Source organism: Coregonus lavaretus, assembly GCF_964263955.1.
Source record: "Coregonus lavaretus genome assembly, chromosome: 24".
NCBI lineage: Eukaryota > Metazoa > Chordata > Actinopteri > Salmoniformes > Salmonidae > Coregonus > Coregonus lavaretus.
Window position 1 is genome coordinate 35,702,197 of NC_140011.1, and position 25,487 is coordinate 35,727,683.

Below are 25,487 nucleotides of genomic sequence, written 5' to 3' on the forward strand. Positions count from 1 at the left end.
AACCACTCCAGCCCAGGACCTCCACATCCAGCTTCTTCACCTGCGGGAACGTCTGAAACCAGCCACCCGGACAGCTGATGAAACTGTGGGTTTGCACAACCGAATAATTTCTGCACAAACTGTCAAAAACCGTGTCAGGGAAGCTCATCGGCATGCTCGTCATCCTCACCAGGGTCTTGACCTGACTGCAGTTTGGCATCGTAACCGACTTCAGTGGGCAAATGCTCACCTTTGATGGCCACTGGCATGCTGGAGAAGTGTGCTCTTCACAGATGAATCCCGGTTTGTGTGGGCGAGCGGTTTGCTGATGTCAGCGTTGTGAACAGAGTGCCCCATGGTGGCGGTTTTGTTATGGTATGGGCAGGCATAAGCTACAGACAATGAACACAATTGCATTTTATCGATGGCAATTTGTAATGCACAGAGATACTGTGACGAGATCCTGAGGCCCATTGTCGTGCCATTCATCCGCTACCATCACCTCATGTTTCAGCATGATAATGCACGGTCCCATGCCGCAAGGATTTGTACACAATTCCTGGAAGCTGAAAATGTCCCAGTTCTTCAATGGCCTGCATACTCATCAGACATGTCACTCATTGAGCATGTTTGGGATGCTCTGGATCGACAGTGTGTTCCAGTTCCCGCCAATATCCAGCAACTTCGCACAACCATTGAAGAGGAGTGGGACAACATTCAACAGGCCACTATCAACAGCCTGATCAACTCTATGCGAAGGAGATGTGTCGCGCTGCATGAGGCAAATGGTGGTCACACAAAATACTGACTGGTTTTCTGAGCCACGCCCCTACTTTTATTTTTATTTTTTATTTTTAAATAATATATATCTGTATTACCCATCATGTGAAATCCATAGATTAGGGCCTAATGATTATTTCTATATTTTTTAAATGAATGATTTCCTTATATTTACATTTAAGTCATTTAGCAGACGCTCTTATCCAGAGCGACTTACAATAGAATACATTTTCACATTTTTCCATACTGGTCCCTCATGGAATCAAACCCACAACCCTGGCGCCATGCTCTACCAACTGAGTCACACGGAACGGTAACTGACTTGTTGCACGTTGCGTTGATAATTTTGTTCAGCGTATGTGAGTGAGCTATTAATACCACCTTGGGTGGTCCTCTGTAGCTCAATTGGTAGAGCATGGCGCTTGTAACGCCAGGGTAGTGGGTTCGATCCCCGGGACCACCCATATGTAAAAATGTATGCACACATGACTGTAAGTCGCTTTGGATAAAAGCGTCTGCTAAATGGCATATTATTATTATTATCACAGAAGACACCCTCTGATAGTGACTTCCCTCAGTGTTGTCCTCTCTGACAGAGAATACCTTCAGGAACATCATACAACATGCATCCTCATAGTAAATTATTAACGGTCAGATCTTTTCAGAGTTCGCTACTGTTATGCTTAATTCTGTCACACAGCTAGAAGTTCTACTGACATTCCACTTTTCCGTGGCTCAAAACACCCTTTGAACTCATAAATCAATTAGCCAAACATTGAAGTTCCTACAAGAAAAGTGCAATTTATTTGGTCTAAACACACTAGAACATTAGACAGAAAAACAGTTAAGAGCATATGAAACAAAACGGTGTAAACAGATTAATTGGGATATTCAAAGGCATACTGTGGGCTATATTCAAGAGCAGATAGTCTTTCATGGTTTTACAGTGTTTGTGCGGTTGTAAAGCCATAGCTGAGAATAAGGGCCATCCTCACAGCAGCCACACAGCTTGTGGGCATCTTAGTAAATGTCACGACTTCCTCCGAAGGTGCCTCCTCTCCTTGTTCGGGCAGGCTTCGGCGTTCGTCGTCACCGACCTTCTAGCCACTGCCGCATCACATCTCATCATTCCATTTGTTTTGTCTTGTCTATTACACACACCTGGTTCATATCCCCTCATTAGTACGTGTATAAGTGTTCCCTCTGCCCCCCTGTCCTTGTGGGTGATTGTTTAATGTGAGGAGAGAGTAGCTCGGTTGAGCTACGTGTATTTTGTATTGCCGGGGTATATTTTCCTGTGTGCCTGTTTTGTTTTGTTTTTGCGCACTGGACTGTGTGATACTATCCTGCGTAACTCTGTACTCCGGAATAAACTCTGTATTCTGTGATTTACCCTCCTGCGCCTGACTCCTTCAAATCACCCATCACAGTAAATTAAGGTCTTGAACATATGCTACAAGTGTAAGAATGTATGTGGGTGCTAAATGCTAATTGTTTATTTATATGCACGTGCTCACTTTGTGCCTCTGCAGTCTGTGTCTGATCTCCCTGCTTCTCTTGTGTTTGCACAGCTTTGTAGGCTTCACTTCTATTTGGTGAGCTGTCTGCTTGCTACGCCCTTCTCTTTGGTGAGCTGTCTGCTTGTTGGGCACTTCTCTTTGGTGAGCTGTCTACTTGTTGGGCCCTTCTCTTTGGTGTGCTGTCTGCTTCTTAGGCTGGGTAGAGCTGGGGGGAAGGGGGAGCAGGGGGGCCTGACCCTGGCTGGGACAGGGGGGTCGTGTGGGGGCCCATCAGAGGTATCCTGGCATAGGCCAAGGCAGTGGGGGGGCAATAGGGGGACACAAGGCTGAAGGGGGGACATAGTAGTGTGGCTGGGGAGGGGTGATACTCAGAGGGTACTGCTCAGGAGGGTAGCCACACACCTATAAACACAAAAACACTTAGTCAAGCAACTTATTTGACGCTATCCTGCGTAACTCTGTACTCCGGAATAAACTCTGTATTCTGTGATTTACCCTCCTGCACCTGACTCCTTCAAATCACCCATCACAGAATCACCCACCGACTATGGAGTCAGCGGGAGAGGAGCGCATGCCTGGAGTGGCACGGGTCCAGGAGCATACGACGATGCTAGCCAGCTTGGGAGAAGCGATGGATCGGGTTCTCCAGGTCGTCCAACGCCTGGGGAGGAGAGGACCCGATCTGTCGAGACCAGCTGGGCGACCGGATCCAGCCACCCACACCCCAGCACCCAGAGGGATCCATAAACGGAACAGCTGCTCTCTGCCAAGGATTCCTCCTCCAACTGGAGCTCTATTATTCCAGCATCAGCCCGTCCCCATTGGAGCGGGAGAAGGTGTCCGTCCTCATCTCCTGCCTCTCGGGGAAAGCCCTGGAGTGGGCCAACGCGGTCTGGAATGAAGGAGGAGCCGCGTTGGACAACCACGGGGAGTTCGCTCACCTCTTTCGGGCTGTCTTCGATCACCCGCCCGAGGGTCGAGAGGCGGGCGAGCGGCTGGTCCACCTGAGGCAGGGGACGAGGACCGCGCAGGACTTCGCCCTGGAGTTCCGGACTCTGGCGCTGTCGTCCTCCGCTCAACTGGTGGACATGGCCATCCGCTTGGACAATCTGCTGGCATCCTGGAGGGGGTCTGCCCGTTCCAACCCCGCCCGACTCGGATCATGAGCTGATGGAGCTGGGGAGAGCAGCGATCCGAGAGAGCGGAGGACGACAGCGCCAGTGTCACTCTGGTGGCACGAGAGGACATTTCAACGTAAGATGTCGTCAGCGTTCTTTTGGGTCTGGAGGCGGCAGGCAGGGCACTCTCGCGTCACCCCAGGTATCGAACACCCACACTCGTTCAGAGCCCTCTGCTGCGCACTGTACCCTACCCATCCACTTTCCTGATCACATTGTAGTTCCCCAGTGTAAGGCGCTAGTCGATTCAGGCGCAGCTGGGAACTTTATGGACAGGTCATTCTCACACAGTCTAGGCATTTCATTGGTTCCCCTATCCATTCCACTCCCCATCAGAGCACTTGACAGTCGACCATTAGGGTCCGGGTTTGTTAGGGAAGTGACAGCAACAGTCACTATGGTTACCCACGAGACTCATCACGAGCAAGTCACGTCTTTTATTATTGAGTCTCCTGCTTTCCCTGTTGTATTAGGTATTCCTTGGTTAGCACTCCACAACCCCACCTTCTCATGGCCGCAGAGGGTTCTCACAGGGTGGTCGTGAGAGTGTCAGGGTAGGTGTCTCAGTGTTTCCGTTGGTGCAACCACGGTGGAAAGTCCAGACAGTACCTCCACCGTGCTCATTCCCCCCGAATACCTCGATTTGGCGCACGCGTTTTCCAATACGCAGGCGACCAAGTTACCACCTCATCAGGCGGGGGATTGCGCGATAAACCTCCGGGTAGACGCTGTGCCTCCCAGGAGTCACGTGTATCCCCTGTCACAGGCTGAAACAGAGGCTATGGAGACATACATCACCGATTCCCTGCGCCAGGGGTTTATACATCCCTCCACTTCGCCCGCCTCCTCGAGTTTGTTTTTTGTGAAGAAGAAAGACGGCAGTCTGCGCCCTTGCATTGATTATCGATCACTGAACAAGGAGACGATACAATTTAGTTATCCTCTCCCCCTCATTCCTTCGGTGATCGAGTCAATGCATGGGGCGCGCTTCTTTAACAAATTAGATCTCCGGAGTGCGTACAACCTGATTCGTGTCCGAGAGGGGGACGAATGGAAGACAGCATTCAGCACAACCACGGGGCATTATGAATACCTGGTGATGCCCTACGGTTTGATGAATGCTCCATCCGTCTTCCAGTCCTTTGTGAACGAGGTGTTTCGGGACATGCTTGGTCGCGGTGTAGTGGTCTACATCGATGACATTCTGGTGTATTCCGCTATGCTCGCCGAGCATGTGTCCCTGGTTCGCAAAGTGCTGGCCCGACTGTTGGAAAATGACTTTTATGCCAAGGCAGAAAAGTGTCTGTTTTTCCAACAGTCCGTCTCCTTCCTCAGATACCGCATTACCACCTCAGGTGTGGAGATCGCATTTCAGCCGTGCGTAATTGGCCGACTCCAACCACGGTAAAGGAGGTGCAGTGCTTTGCCAACTACTATCGGAGGTTTATCCAGGGCTTCGGCAAGGTCGCAGCTCCCATCACGTCTCTGTTGAAGGGTGGGCCGTCCCGGCTCCACTGGTCTGCTGAGACTGATAGGGCCTTCAGTAACCTGAGGGGTCTGTTCACCTCAGCTCCGGTACTGGCCCACCCCGATCCATCACTACTGTTCGTAGTGGAGGTGGATGCGTCTGAGGTAGGGATAGGCGCTGGCCACCCAAGCTCCGCCCCTGTGCCTTCTTCTCCAAGAAGCTCAGCCCGGTAGAGAAGAACTACGACGTTGGTGATCGGGAGCTGTTGGCTGTTTTCCGAGCCCTGACCGTGTGGAGGCACTGGCTCGAAGGGGCAAAACCCCCTTCCTCAACTGAACGGACCACCGTAACCTGGAGTACATCCAGGCAGCGAGGAGGCTGAACCCTCGCCAGGCCAGGTGGGCCCTATTCTTCACCCGGTTTGATTTCACTCTATCATACATCCGGGGTACGACGAAACGTGAAGGCAGACGCACTGTCACGGCTGTACGACACAGAGGAGAGGCCCAGAGACAACACCCCAATACTCCCGGCCTCCTGCATAGTGGCGCCGGTAGTATGGGCGATGGACGCGGATATAGAGCAGGCATTACGCACAGAGCCATCTCCACCTCAGTGACCAGGTGGGCTGCAGTACGTGCCTGCTCTTGTCCGTGACCGTCTTATCTACTGGGCACACACGTCCCCCTCATCTGGTCACCCAAGTATCGGTCATACAGTGCGCTGCCTGACCGGAAAGTACTGGTGGCCTACCTTGGCTAAGGACGTGAGGGTGTATGTCTGCTCCTGCTCGGTGTGCGCCCAGAGTAAGGCACCTAGGCACCTCCCAGCGGGTAAGTTACAGACTTTACTAGTTCCACAATGGCCATGGTCTCACCTACGTATTGATTTCCTGACTGATCTTCCCCTCTCTCAAGGTAACACCACCATCCTGGTCGTTGTGGATCGCTTTTCCAAGGCCTGCCGCCTCCTTCCTCTGCCCAGTCTCCCCACGGCCCTGCAGACTGCGGAGGCCCTGTTTACACATGTCTTCCGGCATTACGGGGTACCAGTAACCGGGGTCCCCAGTTCACATCCAAGGTCTGGAAGGCATTCATGGAACGTCTGGGGGTCTCGGTCAGCCTGACCTCTGGTTTCCACCCGAGTCTAATGGGCAGGTGGAACGGGTAAATCAGGATGTGGGTAGGTTCCTGCGGTCCTACTGCCAGGACCGGCCGGGGGAGTGGTCAGTGTTTTTGCCATGGGCCGAATATGCCCATAACTCTCTCCGTCACTCCTCCACTAACCTAACGCCATTCCAATGTGTTTTAGGTTACCAACCAGTTCTGGCACCGTGGCACCAGAGCCAGACCGAGGCTCCCTACGGAAACTGATTCTGCGGTTTGTGGGGCCGTTCAAAGTCCTGAGGAGGATCAACGAGGTTACTTATAGGTTATTACTTCCCCATGATAATCGTATTAACCCCTCGTTTCATGTGTCTCTCCTCAGGCCGGTGGTGGCTGGTCCGCTCCAGGAGTCTGAGGTGCGGGAGGTCCCTCCGCCTCCTCTGGACATCGAGGGGGCCCCGGCGTACTCCGTCCATTCCATCCTGGATTCGAGGCGTCGGGTGGGGGGCCTTCAGTACCTCGTGGAGTGGGAGGGGTACGGTCCCGAGGAACGGTGCTGGGTCCCGGTGAGGGATATCCTCGATCCCTCCCTGTTGAGGGATTACCACGGTCGCCATCCCGCTCGCCCTGCTCCGCGTCCTCCTGGCCGTCCCCGACGCCGGTGTCGGCGCGCTGCTGGAGCTGTGCGTCAAGGGGGGGTACTGTCACGACTTCCTCTGAAGCTGCCTCCTCTCCTTGTTCGGGCAGGCTTCGGCGTTCGTTGTCACCGGCCTTCTAGCCACTGCCGCATCACATCTCATCATTCCATTTGTTTTGTTTTGTCTTGTCTATTACACACACCTGGTTCATATCCCCTCATTAGTACGTGTATAAGTGTTCCCTCTGCCCCCCTGTCCTTGTGGGTGATTGTTTAATGTGAGGAGAGAGTAGCTTGGTTGAGTTACGTGTATTTTGTATTGCTGGGGTATATTTTCCCCGTGTGACTGTTTTGTTCCAGTGCGTCTGTTTTTGCGCACTGGACTGTTTGACGCTATCCTGCGTAACTCTGTACTCCGGAATAAACTCTGTATTCTGTGATTTACCCTCCTGCGCCTGACTCCTTCAAATCATCCATCACAGTAAATTAAGGTCTTCACTTCTATTTGGTAGGCTTCACTTCTATTTGGTGAGCTGTCTACTTGCTACGCCCTTCTCTTTGGTGAGCTGTCTGCTTGTTGGGCCCTTCTCTTTGGTGAGCTGTCTGCTTCTTGGGCCCTTCTCTTTGGTAAGCTGTCCGCTTCTTGAGCTGGGGGAAGGGGGAGCAGGGGGGCCTGACCCTGGCTGATACAGGGGGGTCGTGTAGGGGCCCATCGGAGGTATCCTGGCATAGGCCAGGGCAGTGGGGGGGATTTGTTTTCCCTAAACAGCTGAAACAACAGCTACTTTAATAACACATCCTGCTTCATGTAGAGAGAGCAAGTATTGTGAATAGAAAAGTTTTGTCTATGTCCTGATGCGAAATGGCTGCCCTGAAAAATTGAGAAGTCTATTATAGCGCTTGATGGTTTTTGCGATTGCACTTGAAGAAACGTTCAAAGTTTTCCGGATTGACTGACCGTCATGTCTTAAAGTAAAGATGGACTGTTGTTTCTCTTTGCTTATTTGAGCTGTTCTTGCCATAATATGGACTTGGTCTTTTACCAAATAGGGCTGTCTTCTGTATACCCCCCCCCCCCCCCCCCCCCCTACCTTGTCACAACACAACTGATTAGCTCAAACGCATTAAGAAGGAAATACATTCCACAAGTTAACTTTTAATAAGGCACACCTGTTAATTGAAATGAATTCCAGGTGACTACCTCATGAAGCTGGTTGAGAGAATGCCAAGCGTGTGCAAAGCTGTCATCAAGGCAAAGAGTGGCTACTTTGAAGAATCTCAAATATAAAATGTATTTTGATATGTTTAACACTTTTTTGGGTACTACATGATTCCATATTTGTTATTTCATAGTTTTGATGTCTTCACTATTATTCTACAATGTAGAAAATAGTAAAAATAAAGAAAAACCCTTGAATGAGTAGAAGTGTCCAAACTTCTGACCGGTACTGTATATATTTCTAATTCTCTTAATAAAATTTAAAACTTCTGACAAGAGACAATTGTGTTTTTATGGCAAGTGAAAATGTCAAGATCTCTTCTGATTGTTCTACCAGCAGGTTGCAGAGTTGATAGATAGCTATCTCAGCAACCTGAGTAGGAATGTGTCAACTAATCCGGCCGTGATTGGGAGTCCCATAGGGCGGCGCACAATTGGCCCAGCATCGTCTGGGTTTGGCCGGGGTAGACCGTCATTGTAAATAAGAGTTCAAGATGTCCTGGGTCAGGGGGTGTGGTCAGGCCTGTGAGAGTAGAGAGATGTGGGGAACAGTGGGAGTTTATATTGCTCTGCGGTCTCACCTCTTTCACTTTCTCTATTGAACACAGACACACAGATACGCAGACATGAATAGAGTGCTCTGGACCTCTTGACACACTGAGCCCAGGGAACCAGTGCTCCCAAGGTAACAACAAGGTAAGACTTCCACAATGTCTCAATTCCTCTCTGCTTATTTCTCTCATACTCCATATTTTTAACCCCCAGCAGTATTATTATTCTATAATAGAGTAGATTGTTGGCAGGGCAGACTACAGCCTGTACAATATGGATAATGGCATTATCGCAATGCAAATATTCTGGGTAGCCATGATTAGCTGTTCAGGAGTCTTATGGCTTGGGGGTAGAAGCTGTTAAGAAGCCTTTTGAACCTAGACTTGGCTCTCCGGTACTGCTTGCCGTGCGGTAGCAGAGAGAACAGTCTATGACTAGGGTGGCTGGAGTCTTTGACAATTTTTAGGGCCTTCCTCTGACACCGTCTGGTACAGAGGTCCTGGATAGCAGGAAGCTTGGCCCCAGTGATGTACTGGGCCGTACGCACTACCCTCTGTAGTGCCTTGCGGTCGTAGGCTGAGCAGTTGCCAAACCAGGCAGTGATGCAACCAGTCAGGATGCTCTCGATGGTGCAGCTGTAGAACATTTTGAGGATCTGAGGACCCATGCCACATTTTTTCAGTTTTGAACACAACCACAAGGATTCACACTGATGGCCAAGCAATGTCATTGTCACAGCGTGCACCAACGGTGTCTTTACTGCATTAGGTCATGATGGTCTGAAACAATTTTTTTCCATTTACCAAATTACTTTTTAGCTCTTTCATTCTCTCTCTATCTCACACACATACACACACTTACTTTTATGCATACTATAGGCTTACACATTTTCCCTAGGCATACGTCTTATTAAGAACTGTACTAAAACAAAGATTGGATCCATTTTTCATGTAAACACGAAGTGAAACTGTAGACGGGAGGGTGAGGCAACTTTGGGAAGTTCTTGTAATTTCAGTTCCAAAGAATGCAATGATAATGTGCTTACATCCGTGCTACTAATTAGGAACGTGTCTGTGCTGTCTTAGTGGTGGGCACCAATATCAATAATGTGATATGATATCATTATTGGTTGAGCAAGGCATATCGTGATATTGTTTTATCCTTGCTGTTAACCTACACTTTTATGTAAAAGAGCATACACTTGCTCACTAGCTTCCGAGAACTCACCCATTTCGAAATCTTCCCTCTTTTACCTACTCTACACATGCCCTTAATGATGAAGTTTACACATGCCCTTAATGATGCGGTGAAGCAAATGCAGCACCATGGCATGCCCAGTAGTACACAAATTCACCATAATCACACAATGTAAGAGAGATGGACAGAGATATTCAGCTCAGTCAACTGGTCTCAGATCATCATGTTAATGTACAATCAAATAGTGTTACTTTACAATAGTTGGAGAAAGATATTCACCTTGTTTTATGACATTTTGTAACCATTGCAGACCTGAATGATGTTCATTTGGTGGTTCCTGGCACTGCTGCTGGGATCTGTTGAGATATATAGAGGTATGGTGACCTTACACACACACACATATACACTTGATTAAGTGCACTTTAACTGTGTCACACATAGGGTGGGGATATCAAATAATAGCCCCCCAGCTATTGGCAGACCATTTGGAAACTTTAAAGCATCACATAAATAGGCTGTGTAAGCAGTCACTTAAAGGAAAGACTGCTTATGTTACTTCCCAATCAGCAATGACAGTGATTTCTCCTTTCTGACTCTCTTTCCCCTTGAATAACCCTGTCTCCAGCACATGAATGTGATGTGTTCACTTATCTGAACCTTCATCACGCTATCATTGGAACCAGTCTGTATGTGAAGCTGTTACTGTACACCAGAGCTAATCTGACCTGTGGTCAGGAGCTGTCCCACCATAACCTGTCAGCCCAGCCCCAGTTCAACCTCACCAAGCCCACCACTTTTATCGTTCATGGCTACCATCCTACGGGCGCTCCGCCCAACTGGATGAATATCATGATAGAGCAGCTGCTGGCCCGCGGAGACATGAATGTCCTGGTGGTGGACTGGAACCGCGGAGCTGCCAATATCAACTACCTGAAAGTTGTGGCCTACACACGAGATACAGCGGACAACCTCGCTGCCTTCATCCAAAACATGCAGGTAAGAATGGGTGCTTAGTCTGAATACCTGACATATTTGATAAGGGCCAAACGTATTACTTTGTACTAACAGTGTAGTATCTATTTTGCCTGTTTTGTCTGTGTCAGGAGAATGGTGCCTCTCTTAGTTCCATCCATATGATTGGGGTCAGTCTAGGAGCTCACATCACAGGCTTTGTTGGAGCCAAGTTCAATGGCAAAATTGGAAGGATCACAGGTTAGAATCAACAGAATAGATTTTCTGTTTCTTCTTAGTCATTTATATTATGGATACTGACATTTTATTATACCCACATTTATCCTGTAAATGTACAGATGTAGGCCTTCATTGAAAATAAGAATTTGTTCTTAACTGACTTGCCTAGTTAAATAAAGGTAACATTTAAAAAAATGTAGGATCTTAATTTGAGCCAGTTTGCTACAGCAGGAAAAATAATCCTGCAGCAACAGGAAATGTGAATTATTATGTGGATTATAATTAATGGACATTTTTTGTAGGGGTTGATACATTTCTCGTTAGGGCAAAACAAGTCTGACATTTTAAAGTGGAAATTACAAACTTTAGAAGGCTTTTTAAACCTTTACATGTATCCTATACATGTACAGATGTAGGAGCTTAATTTGAGCCAGTTTGCTACAGCAGGAAAATAATCCTGCAGCAACAGGAAATGTTAATTATTATGTGGATCATAATTAATGGCATTTTTTTGTAGGGGTTGATACATTTCTCGTTAGGGCAAAACAAGTCTGACATTTTAAAGTGGAAATTACAGACTTTAGAAGGCTTTTTAAACCTTGAATACACTACAAGTTTGATCAAATTAACATCCTACATCTGTACTGATCTGATGTTGACCTGATCAGCTCTAGATCCAGCGGGGCCTCAGTTCAATGGGAAACCCCCAGAGGATCGTCTGGACCCTACAGATGCACAGTTTGTGGACGTTGTGCACACAGACATGGACGGTATGTGCCTCTGCTTGCCTGTTTGGTTTACGACAATGGGAATCATGTAGTCATGTGATGTGTTTCCTGTTCTGTCACGTATTCATTGTGCGTTACCAGCATTTGGTTTCAGGAAGCCTTTGGGCCACATTGATTTCTATGCTAATGGTGGAGCCGACCAGCCTGGCTGTCCACTGACCATCTTCTCAGGTAAGTCGCTTAGTAAGAGCCCGTCCTTCAAATGATATATGTGTATCACATAGTTTATTCCTGTAATGGTAAATACATCACTGATGTCCTAGGTCCATCCTCAGTTCTCCCCTTCCTACTCTCCCAGGGTCTGGCTATTTTAAGTGTGACCACCAGAGATCAGTGCTCCTCTATCTGGGTTCCCTGAACCGGACCTGTAACATCAGGGCCTTCCCCTGCACCTCCTACACTGACTTCCTGGACGGACTTTGCATGGACTGTGATCAATTCAAACCTGCCGGATGCCCTGTATTTGGTGGGCACTCTAACTCCCATTAGATTCATGAGTTTCATCTCATTAAAAGCTTTTTTTAATCACATACACTACCGGTCAAAAGTTTTAGAACACCAAGTCATTCAAGGGTTTTTCTTTATTTTTACTATTTTCTACATTGTAGAATAATAGTGAAGACATCAGAACTATGAAATAACACATATGGAATCATGTAGTAACCAAAAAAGTGTCTTTGCCTTGATGACAGCTTTGCACACTCTTGGCATTCTGAGGTGTGACCCAGGTGCGGTGCAGGATATACAGTAGGCCGTAGGCAGAGATGGTGAAACAAGGATCTTTACTGGTGGTCCCGAAGCCAAAATTCAAAATAACGGACTTATTACGATAAAAGAAAGGCGGAGCAAATAAGTCTCCAAAAACCGGCTGACAGCCAAAATACAAAATCCTACCAACGACTTAAACAAATAATGAAACAGGGAGAACACTTCTCAAGTACCTGTACATAGGTCTCCGATCAGACACTGAGTAGTACTGCTGGACATACAGAAACGAACAGAGAAAACTGAGCAAGGGAACACAGGACATAAATACACAGGTGAACAGGTAGACACAGGTGACACCAATAGGATACTGATTAGTCCAGACTGTGAGTGAGGAGGTGCCTAAGGTTGTCGGAGGATGACACCTAGTGGGTCGCTCCGGAACTGCGACCCCTTCCTGTAATACAACCAGCTTCACCTGGAATGCTTTTCCAACAGTCTTGAAGGAGTTCCCACATATGCTGAGCAATTGTTGGCTGCTTTTCCTTCACTCTGCGGTCCAACTCATCCCAAACCATCTCAATTGGGTTGAGGTTGGGTGATTGTGGAGGCCAGGTCATCTGATGCAGCACTCCATCACTCTCCTTCTTGGTCAAATAGCCCTTACACAGCCTGAAGGTGTGTTGGGTCATTGTCCTGTTGAAAAACAAATGATAGTCCCGAGTGGCGCAGTGGTCTAAGGCACTGCATCTCAGTGCTTGAGGCGTCACTACAGACCCCCTGGTTCGATTCCAGGCTGTATCACAACCGGCCGTGATTGGGAGTCCCATAGGGCGGCGCACAATTGGCCCAGCGTCGTCCGGGTTTGGCCGGTGTAGGCCATCATTGTAAATAAGAATTTGTTCTTAACTGACTTGCCTAGTTAAATAAAGGTAAAAATAAAATAAGCCCAAACCAGATGGGATGGCGTATCGCTGAAGAATGCTGTGGTAGCCATGCTGGTTAAGTGTGCCTTGAATTCTAAATAAATCACTGACAGTGTCACCAGCAAAGCACCCCCACACTATAACACCTCCTCCTCCATGCTTTATGGTGGCAAATACACATGCGGAGATCATCCGTTCACTCACACCGCGTCTCACAAAGACACGGCGGGGTTGGAACCAAATATCTCCAATTTGGACTCCAGACCAAAGGACAAATTTCCACCGGTCTAAATGTCCATTGCTCGTGTTTCTTGGCCCAAGCAAGTCTCTTATTCTTATTGGTGTCCTTTAGTAGTGGTTTCTTTGCAGCAATTCAACCATGAAGGCCTGATCCATACAGTCTCCTCTGAATAGTTGATGTTGAGATGTGTCTGTTACTTGAACTCTGTGAAGCATTTATTTGGGCTGCAATTTCTGAGGCTGGTAACTCTAATGAACTTATCCTCTGCAACAGAGGTAACTCTGGGTCTTCTATTCCTGTGGCGGTCCTCATGAGAGCCAGTTTCACAGTTTCATCATAGCACTTGATGGTTTTTGCAACTACACTTGAAGAAACGTTCAAAGTTCTTGACATTTTCCAGATTGACTGACCTTCATGTCTTAAAGTAATGATGGACTGTCATTTGTCTTTGCTTATTTTAGCTGTTTTTGCCATAATATGGACTTGGTCTTTTACCAAATAGGGCTATCTTCTGTATACCCACCACCCCTACCTTGTCACAACACAACTGATTGGCTCAAACGCATTAAGAAGGAAAGACATTCCATAAATTAACTTTTAAGAAGGCACACTTGTTAATTGAAATGCATTCCAGGTGACTACCTCATGAAGCTGGTTGAGAGAATGCCAAGAGTGTGCAAAGCTGTCATCAAGGCAAAGGGTGGCTATTTGAAGAATCTCAAATATAAAATATGTTTTGATTTGTTTAACACTTTTTTGGTTACTACATGATTCCATATGTGTTATTTCATAGTTTTGATGTCTTCACTATTATTCTACAATGTAGAAAATAGTAAAAATAAAGAAAAACCCTTGAATGAGTAGGTGTTTAAAACTTTTGACTGGTAGTGTACGTAATCACATAAAGATGTGATAGTTTCCCTAATCGTCAAAATCAAGGCCTTAATTAAGCTAATGTACATTACTGAATCACACATAGGCTGCTTTTCCACAGGCAGCCCAATTCTGATATTTTTTCCCCCACTAATTGCTCTTTTGACCAATCACATCAGATCTTTTTCAGAGATACCTGTCTAATCGCAACCATAGTTCTTCAATCTATTTTTTGGAAGGCAGTGTCCCTTCAAGTAGACATAACATGGCTGTTTTATCTGTTGTTTCAGGTTATGATATCATAGAGTGGAAAAACTCTCTGGTGCCTCTGCGGCAAACCAAGGCTTTCTTCACCACCAATAAACAGACTCCATACTGCAGTAAGTGGATAATCATCAGCTTGCACACACATTTGACCTCTCTAAAGAGAGACTTGCTGGGAATACTGTTGTACGTAATGGCCAGTCGTTTTTCTGTGACGGTCTTCCTGGTCTAGCTTTGCATGCCTGGCTTATTTTCAATGATCAGGCAAAATGTACAGTATAGCAAGACTAACAAGAGCTCTGTAAAAGTTGTTAAAATATGTTGCTGTGCATATTCATTGAATGGAAACATACAGAGATCTGTAACTACAGTGGCTTGTGAAACTATTTACCCCCCTTGGCATTTTTCCTATTTTGTTGCCTTACAACCTGGAATTAAAATAGATTTTTGGGGGGTTTGTATCATTTGATTTACACAACATGCCTACCACTTTGAAGATGCAAAATATTTTTTCTTGTGAAACAAACAAGAAATAAGACAAAAAAACTGAAAACTCGAGCGTGCATAACTATTCACCCCCCCCCCCAAAGTCAATACTTTGTAGAGACAACTTTTGCAGCAATTACAGCTGCAAGTCTCTTGGGGTATGTCTCTATAAGCTTAGCACATCTAGCCACTGGGATGTTTGCACATTCTTCAAGGCAAAACTGCTCCAGCTCCTTCAAGTTGGATGGGTTCTGCTGGTGTACAGCAATCTTTAAGTCATATCACAGATTCTCAATTGGATTAGGCCATTCCAAGACATTTAAATGTTTCCCCTTAAACCACTCGAGTGTTGCTTTAGCAGTATGCTTAGGGTCATTGTCCTGCTGGAAGGTGAACCTCTGTCCAAGTCTCAAATCTCTGGAAGACTGAAACAGGTTTCCCTCAAGAACTTCCCTGTATTTAGCGCCATCCATCATTCCTTCAATTCTGACTAGTTTCCCAGTCCCTGCCGATGAAAAACATCCCCACAGGATGATGCTGCCACCACCATGCTTCACTGTGGGGATGGTGTTCTCGGGGTGATGAGAGGTGTTGGGTTTGCGCCAGACATAGCGTTTTCCTTGATGGCCAAAAAGCTCAATTTTAGTCTCATCTGACCAGAGTACATTCTTCCATATGCTTGGGGAGTCTTCCACATGCCTTTTGGCGAACACCAAACGTGTTTGCTTATTTTTTTTTTAAGCATTGGCTTTTTTCTGGGCCAGCTCTGTGGAGTGTAAGGCTTAAAGTGGTCCTATGGACAGATACTCCAATCTCCACTGTGGAGCGTTGCAGCTCCTTCATGGTTATCTTTGGTCTCTTTGTTGACTCTCCGATTAATACCCTCCTTGCCTTTTCTGTGAGTTTTGGTGAGCGGCCCTCTCTTGGCAGGTTTGTTGTGGGACATATTCTTTCAATTTTTTAATAATAGATTTAATGGTGCTCAGTGGGATGTTCAAAGTTTCGGATATTTTTTTATAACCCAACCCTGATCTGTACTTCTCCACAACTTTGTCCCTGACCTGTTTGGAGAGCTCCTTGGTCTTCATGGTGCCCCTTGCTTAGTGGTGTTGCAGACTCTGGGGCCTTTCAGAACAGGTGTATACATTGGTGTGAAAAATGTTTTTGCCCCCTTCCTGATTTCTTATTTGTTTGCATGTTTGTCACACTTAAATGTTTCAGATCATCAAACAAATTTAAATATTAGTCAAAGATAACACAAGTAAACACAAAATGCAGTTTTGAAATGAAGGTTGTTATTATTAAGGGAAAACCATATCCAAACCCACAAGTGATTGCCCCCTACAACCTAATAACTGGTTGGGCCACCCTTAGCAGCAACAACTGCAATCAAGCGTTTGCAATAACTTGCAATGAGTCTTTTACAGCGCTGTGGAGGAATTTTGGCCCACTCATCTTTGCAGAATTGTTGTAATTCAGCCACATTGGAGGGTTTTCGAGCATGAACTGCCTTTTTAAGGTCATGCCACAGTATCTCAATGGGATTCAGGTCAGGACTTTGACTAGGCCACTCCAAAGTCTTCATTTTGTTTTTCTTCAGCCATTCAGAGGTGGACTTGCTGGTGTGTTTTGGATCAATGTCCTGCTGCAGAACCCAAGTTCGCTTCAGCTTGAGGTCACGAACAGATGGCCGGACATTCTCCTTCAGGATTTTTTGGTAGACAGCAAAATTCATGGTTCCATTTATCACAGCAAGTCTTCCAGGTCCTGAAGCAGCAAAACAGGCCCAGACCATCACACTACCACCACCATATTTTACTGTTTGGTATGATCTTTTTCTGAAATGCGGTGTTACTTTTACGCCAGATGTAATGGGACACACACCTTCCAAAAAGTTCAACTTTTGTCTCGTCAGTCCACAGAGTATTTTCCCAAAGGGTTTGCGGATCATCAAGATGTTTTCTGGCAAAAATGAGACAAGCCTTATTATTTAGTTATTTTTGCTCAGCAGTGGTTTTCGTCTTGGAACTCTGCCATGCAGGCCATTTTTGCCCAGTCTCTTTCTTATGGTGGAGTCATGAACACTGACCTTAACTGAGGCAAGTGAGGCCTGCAGCTCTTTGGATGTTGTTGTGGGGTCCTTTGTGACCTCTTGGATGAGTCGTCGCTGCGCTCTTGGGGTAATTTTGGTCGGCCGGCCACTCCTGGGAAGGTTCACCACTGTTCCATGTTTTCGCCATTTGTGGATAATGGCTCTCAGTGTGGTTCGCTGGAGTCCCAAAGCTTTAGAAATGGCTTTATAACCTTTTCCAGACTGATGGATCTCAATTACTTTCTTTCTCATTTGTTCCTGAATGTCTTTGGATCTCGGCATGATGTCTAGCTTTTGAGGATCTTTTGGTCTACTTCACTTTGTCCGGCAGGTCCTATTTAAGTGATTCCTTGATTGAGAACAGGTGTGGCAGTAATCAGGCCTGGGTGTGGCTAGAGGAATTGAACTCAGGTGTGATAAACCACAGTTGAGTTGTGTTATAACAGGGGGGGGCAAACACTTTTTCACACAGGGCCATGTAGGTTTGGATTTTGTTTTCCCTTAATAATAACAACCTTCATTTCAAAACTGCATTTTGTGTTTACTTGTGTTATCTTTGACTAATATTTACATTTGTTTGATGATCTGAAACATTTAAGTGTGACAAACATGCAAACAAATAACAAATCAGGAAGTCAAGATCATGTGACACTTAGATTGCACACAAGTGGACTTTATTTAACTAATTATGTGACTTCTGAAGGTAATTGGTTGCACCATATCTTATTTAGGGGCTTCATAGCAAAGGGGGTGAATACATATACCACTTTTCCGTTATTTATTTTTTAGAATTTTTTGAAACAAGTTATTTTTTTCATTTCACTTCACAAATCTGGACTATTTTGTGTATGTCCATTACATGAAATCCAAATAAAAATCCATTTAAATTATAGGTTGTAATGCAACAAAATAGGAAAAATGCCAAGGGGGTTGAATACTTTTGCAAGGCATTATAGGTCATTGGTCAGAGGAAATCAAATTCATTGATGTATTTTCCTCTCTCTCTCTCTCTCACTCTCTCACTCAGAGACAAACTATTGGGTGGACATTGTAACATGGAACCATGATACTCTCTGGGGCTACATCACCATCAAACTACACAATGGTAGTGAGGTGACAGAGGCAACAATAAACCAGTAGGTAACTATTTTCTCACTGTATCATTCTCAAAACGACACATACTGTACATACGGTATGGATAGACACTCTGGAGAACCTCATTAACATCTCATATGCTCTCCTTCTTCAGTAAAGCATCCAGTTTTAAGAAGTACTCAGAGACCCGATTACTGGCCCAGTTTGAAAAAGACCTTCAGAAAGTCCACAAGATCTCAATCAAATTCTCCAGGGTGAATGTATTTCAACCTAAGTACAAACTACGGGTGCTCCGCATCCGTCTCACACACCTGGAGCGCGAAGACAGGTCAGTGTTATGTCACATCCTCTTTCAGCTAGGACTTCTCTCACTTGTCACCTATTTTCTACATGTAACATCTTTTCTTCTACTTTTCCCTTTCATGTTGTTGGAAAATGTTGTTAGCAATTATAATTTGATTAAAATTGGAAATGTTAAATAGACCTTGTGTTAAGGGAAATGTAAATACTGCCGATGAAAGGGATCTTTTGGGGTTGAGAGAAGAGTAAAAGGTATGTTGTTGCAACAGGAAATTATACTTAGATAACGACATCCTGTGTATCTGCAGTTCGAGGCATACTTAGAAAGTGTACATGTTACACTTAGAAAAGCAGTTTATGTTACGAATTTGCGAAACGTACAATATGTTATGAATTTGCTAAACGTATGATATGTTAACGAATTCCAATTTGTTGTGGCTAACGTTAGCTAAGTGGCTAGGTGGCTAACACTAACGCTAGATCTACGGGTTAGGGTTAAGGTTAGGAGTTAAGTTAAATGGTTAAGGTTAGGGTTAGGGGAAGGGTTAGCTAACATGCTAAGTAGTAAGTAGTTGCAAATTTGCTAAGCAGCTAAACTTGTCTATGATGATTCGAACATGCCATCACATTATACGTCCATACATCCCAACCACCCTCCTTTTGTTTTTGAATTTTAAGACCCCTTGAAGTATCCCAAAAAGATAGAAACAAATATTTTATGAAAAAGTATTTTTGGCCTTACTGCTATTAGACCATACAAACGCATTGAATAACAGATTCACTACATGGAACAACAGATAGTCCCCCCAAAAAATCTAACGGAAGTTTGTTCTGAAGTGTCTGTCCTATATCTGAGAGATATAAGCAAGATCAGGAAATATTTTATGTACATATTTAACCCCATTTTTTTTTTTACACTAAACAGTCTAAGCCCTGTCTAAGCCAGGGGGGAATTTTTTTAAGAAGGTCATACCAAGGATAATTTTGTTATCTGATTTTGAATTTTAAGACCCCTTGAAGTATAAAAAAATAACATTACAAAATTATTTGATGAAAAATGTTATTTGGCCTTACTGCTATTAGCCCATACAAACACATTTAATAACATATTCACTACATGGAACAACAAATAGTCCCTATATCTGAGAGGTATAAGAAAGATCAGGAAACACGTTTTTATTTTGTTTACATGTGTTTAACCCCTTATTTTTGTCACTAAACAGTCTCCATATATACTTCCATAAATATTTTTCGACTGCTACCGGGACCTTCAGACAAGTCAAAACAACTGACATGTACGTGTTCGTGAGAGTGTTGTTCCCAAATATTAATGGTATTGAGAATTATTGGATTGTCTGTTTTTTTCTTCAACGCCTTGGTCCCAAAGTAGTAAATATATTTTTGATCATACAGTATTACATTTGTGGCTTCGATACTCCTCCATGCACAAGGATAGTCTGCTGTCCATTGTTTAAGTGAACGCAGTAATACATCTTCATATGAGGTAGTCCAAGACCTCCAGCTTTATAGGAGTAAGTGTAAAACAGTCAATTTGACTATTGAGGTTATAAATAAAATAATAAATAAATAAATAAAGTTGGAGAGCAGGACATTTATTCTATTTAAAAAGTTGGATGGAATTGAAACTGGCAAGGCCTGGAAAAAATACACCAACCTTCGTAATATATTCATTTTGATTATGTTGACCCTACCTAACATAGAAATAGGGAGAGATCTCCATCACTGAACATCAGATTCATTCCTATCTATTAAAGGAGAGTAATTGATTTTATATGCCTCCTCCAGATGGCATGGTATCAGTACTCCCAGGTATTTCATATGTGTCTTTGTCCATTTCCGCTTAAATGTACTTTCTAAGCTTGAGAAGTCATAATTGCAAATGGGTATTATTTCAGTTTTCTCCCAATTCACTTTGAATCCTGATACAGCACCGTATGTGTCCAACAGTAGTAAAATAAATGACTCTGTGACTAAAGAAAATAAAGAACTAGACAAAGGGCATCCATGTCTTGTCCCTCTTGATAACTTAAATAATTCAGAGATCTGACCATGTGTTCGTATAGACGCTTTGGGGAAATTTGTACAATAGTTCAATCCAGGAAATAGAAACCGGACCAAAACCAAGCTTTTTTAAGACAGCCACCAAATATGCCCATTACACCCTATCGAATGCTTTTTCAGCATCTATTGATACTGCCACTTTTGAAGCATTCAAGTTTTTGGTATGATGGATTATAAAGTTATAAAATACGAATTATAAAGTACGAAAATGTATGCACTCACTACTGTAAGTGTAAGTCTCTCTGGATAAGAGCGTCTGCTAAATGACTAAAATGTAAATGTAATTATATTGAAAAAATGGCGGCGATTGTGTGAAAACCCTATTTGATCTGAGTGAATCAACTTTTTAATTTTTTTTTCTCCTCAATGATTTTGTAATCCACATTCAAAAGTGATACTGGGCGGAAGGATCCGCATTATGGGGGATTGTAGCCAAACATAGTGACTGGGGAAGTTCATTTTTCTCTAGAGCTACTGTGAGTATAAGTAACATAGGCTATAGTAATTTGGGACGAAAGTGTCTATAAAATTCCACTGGGAATCCATCATTACCAGGAGATTTCCCAATTTGTAGATTATTGATGGCCTCCAACAGTTCAATAATAATAATAATGTAGGTAATGTTTATATCCATATACATTATCTCTGGTTCACTTATCATTGGTCAAATGGCCTTCAGGAAATTGTCTATATCCTCCTTTGAACTTTTGTTTTTCGGCTTGATACGGTTTGTGATAGAATGTTTTCAAGACTGAGTCAATTTCAGAAGGATCCATTGTTATGCTACCATCTGGGGTTTGAATGTTATACAGTAGATGGTATGTTCCTCTTTCTTAATTTATTGGATTTTATGGCAGCAATCTGCAGATCAGGTGTTTATTGTGTTATATTCAAGCTTCAAAATGTTCAACTGGTGAAGGGTGTCAACATTTCTATCTAAACTGCATTTTCGTTCTGTTGTGGATTTTCTGTTCTAGTATTTCTAGTTCTTTATGGGTCATCTTTTTCTTATGTGAAGAGTGTATGCTTTATATGCTTCATATATGCTTTAAGAGCTTCCCAGACAATAGTTGGGCATACTTCATTGTATACATTTATTTCTAAAAACATGTCTATCTGTGTTGAGTAACATTGTGTTGAATCGTCATGTTTTTGCGATTGAGCTTAAGCGTAAAGGACAATATTATCATCCGTAATTATTGTAGTAAGATCCAGTCCCCTTGACTTTTTTCACATTTTGTTACATTACAGTCTTATAAAAAAATTAATTAAAAAAAAAAAAATCCTCATCAATCTACACACAATATCCCATAATGAAAAAGCGAAAACAGGTTTTTAGAAATTTTAACAAATTTATTAAAAATAAAAAAACTGAAATACCTTATTTACATAGGTATTCAGACCCTTTGCTATGAGACTCGAAATTGAGCTCAGGTGCATCCTGTTTCCATTGATCATCCTTGAGATGTTTCTACAACTTGATTGGAGTCTACCTGTGGTAAATTCAATTTATTGGACATGATTTGGAAAGGCACACTCCTGTCTATATCAGCTCCCACAGTTGACAGTGCATGTCCGAGCAAAAACCAAGCCGAGCTCCGAGACAGGATTGTGTCGAGGCACAGATGTGGGGAAGTGTACCAAAAAATGTCTGCAGCATTGAAGGTCCCCAAAAAGACAGTGGCTTCCATCATTCTTAAATGGAAGAAGTTTGGAACCACCAAGACTCTTCCTAGAGCTGGCCGCCTGGCCAAATTGAGCAAGCGTGGGAGAAGGGCCTTGGTCAGGGAGGTGACCAAGAACCTGATGGTCACTCTGACAGAGTTCCTCTGTGGAAATGGGAGAACCTCCCGAAAGTACAACCATCTCTGCTTCCACGCCTCAGCCGGCTCATCAGGCTCCCATGCCTCAGCCGGCTCATCAGGCTCCCACGCCTCAGCCGGTCTGTCATGCTCGACAGGTTCCCCATGCCTCGGCCGGCCTGTCAGGCAGGATAGGTTCCCGCGCCTCGACCGGCTCGTCCGGCTCCCATGCCTCGGCACCATCCCTACGGTGAAGCATGGTGGTGGCAGCATCATGCTGTGGGGATGTTTTTCAGCGGCAGGGGCTGGGAGACTAGTCAGGATTGAGGGAAAGATGAATGGAGCAATGTACAGAGAGATCCTTGATGAAAACCTGCTCCAGAGTGCTCAGGACCTCAGACTGGGGCGAAGGTTCATCTTCCAACAGGACAACGACCCTAAGTACATAGCCAAGACAACGTAGGAGTGGCTTCGGGACAAGTCTCTGAATGTCCTTCAGTTGCCCAGTCAGAGCCCGGACTTGAACCCTATCGAACAACGCTGGAGAGACCTGAAAATAACTGTGCAGCGACACTCCCCATCCAACCTGACAGAGACTGAGAGGATCTGCAGATAAGAATGGGAGAAACTCCCCAAATACAGGTGTGCCAAGCTTGTAGCGTCATACCCAAGAAGACTTGAGGCTGTAATCGCTGCCAAAGGTGCTTCAACAAAGTACTGAGCAAAGGGTCTGAATACTTATGTAAATGTGATATTCCGTTTTTTATTTTTTTATACATTTGCTAAAAATTCTTTAAACCAGTTTTTGCTTTATCATTATGGGGTATTGTGTGTAAATTGATGAGGGGGGAAAACAATTTAATCAATTTTACAATAAGGTTGTAACGTAACAAAATGTGGAAAAGGTCAAGGGATCTGAATACTTTCCGAATGCACTGTATATACAGAAGTATATGGACCCTTCAAATTAGTGGATTCGGCTATTTCAGCCACACCCGTTGCTGACAGGTGTATAAAACCGAGCACACAGCCATGCAATCTCCAAAGACAAACACTGTCAGTAGAATGGCCCGTACTGAAGAGCTCAGTGACTTTCAACGTGGGACCATCATAGGATGACACCTTTCCAACAAGTCAGTTCATCTAATTTCTGCCCTGCTAGAACTGCCCTGGTCAACTGTAAGTGCTGTTATTGTGAAGTGGAAACGTCTAGGAGCAACAACGGCAAAGTGGTAGGCCACACAAGCTCACAGAACGGGACCACCGAGTGCTGTAGCGCGTAGCGCATAAAAATCGTCTGTCCTCAGTTGCAACACTTACTACTGAGTTCCAAACTGCTTCTGGAAGCAACGTCAGAACAATAACTGTTCGTCGGGAAGCTTCATGAAATGGGTTTCCATGGCCGAGTAGCCGCACACAAGCCTAAGATCACCATGCGCAATGCCAAGCTTCGGCTGGAGTGGTGTAAAGCATGCCGCCATTGGACTCTGGAGCAGTGGAAACGCGTTCTCTGGAGTGATGACTCATACTTCACCATCTGGCAATCTGACGGACGAATCTGGGTTTGGCGGATGCCAGGAGAACGTTACCTGCCCGAATGCATAGTGCCAACTGTAAAGTTTGGTGGAGGAGGAATAATGGTCTGGGGCTGTTTTTTATGGTTCGGGCTAGGCCCCTTAACGCTACAGCATACATTGATATTCTAGACAATTCTGTGCTTCCAACATTGTGGCAACAGTTTCGGGAAGGCCCTTTCCTGTTTCAGTGTGACAATTCCCCCGTGCATAAAGCAAGGTCCATACAGAAATGGTTTGTCGAGATCGGTGTGGAAGAACTTGACTGGCCTGCACAGAGCCCTGACCTCAACCCCATCGAACACCTTTGGGATGAATTGGAACGCCAACTTAATATAAACACATAGAAGGAATCTTTAATCTTTTAAGTCAATTTTAGACATTTTTCCTTTGCTCTGAGAGCCTTTTCATCTTGAGGGGGGAGAGAAAGTCTATTGTTTCTTGAAAGCCTATCATTAACATTATGTTAAACAAAAGCCATTTTGCATAGGGTTGCCTAAGGGGATGTAGTTAAAGGCGCCAAAAGCATTATGTATTGTCAAATAAATAATGAATTTGTCATGTACACGTGATTAAATGTAACCACAAGGACTTCTTAAGCCTGTTGTGAAATTTTTTATAAACGTTTATTATTTCCAACCCTGTTTCCATCAAAGAGTCACACAAGTGCATGTCGTTTTACTCACGACTTTTGTTCTAGTTAGCTGATTGAGGATTTTATAATAATAATATTAATAATAATAATAGATTTAATTTGTATAGCGCTTTTCATTAAAGCAAGAATCTCAAAGACGCTCTTAAAACAACAAAACATTTCAGTTAGTCTATTGACAGTTCTGGCTGGAGGAGTTAAGAGTCCTGGTTTCTAGAAATGGTTCCACACCCAGCTGTCGTAAGTGAGGCATTAGTAGGAGCCTGTATAGGATCTCAGTCTAGCCCTAGCCAGGCAAGGAGAGGTTGGTACTTAATGTTTACGGTAGAAGCCCTGCTCACAAGAGGGGGAGGTAGCATGGGCATTAGACTGAGGATTGCTCGCTATTCGGTAAGGCCCTTTGCGCCGAGGCTTAGTCCAGACCCTAGCTGTGACCAGTCTGTTGTCAAGACAGAGAAGCCTTTATCGGGCCTCTTGGGATCGGGGACAAGGAATAACTGACTGCTGTGATATAGGCAGGTCGGGGTTGAGTACCGATTCGCAAGAGGAGCGATATAGTAGCTTTAACAATGTGTGACTTTGAATAAGTGTCAAGTCACTGTTTCCCCTGTGCATTTTGCATGAAAGTTTCACCTCTCATCTTACTTCTCTTATCCTTTTACTAAATCATCTATGTCACCCTCTCTCACACATAGGCCTCTCTGCTGCTATGACGTTCTCCTGGAGGACAACAGAGAGCTGACCTTCAGATCCATCCCCTGTGAGGAGTCCAACTTCTGA

The 25,487-nt window shown here is 44.5% G+C and overlaps 1 protein-coding gene across 1 annotated transcript; it reads left to right on the forward strand.

The window, feature by feature from the left end:
• Nucleotides 1–9,952: 9,952 nt before the first annotated feature.
• Nucleotides 9,953–25,487, forward strand: LOC311100217 (lipase member H-like; the record flags this gene model as incomplete). The annotated part of the gene is made up of 10 exons (XM_084141034.1): nucleotides 9,953–10,010; nucleotides 10,262–10,632; nucleotides 10,740–10,848; nucleotides 11,496–11,597; nucleotides 11,697–11,786; nucleotides 11,914–12,081; nucleotides 14,651–14,740; nucleotides 18,230–18,338; nucleotides 18,452–18,625; nucleotides 25,403–25,487. 10 exons carry the CDS (start codon nucleotides 9,953–9,955, stop codon nucleotides 25,485–25,487), a joined length of 1,356 nt encoding a protein of 451 aa, XP_083997160.1.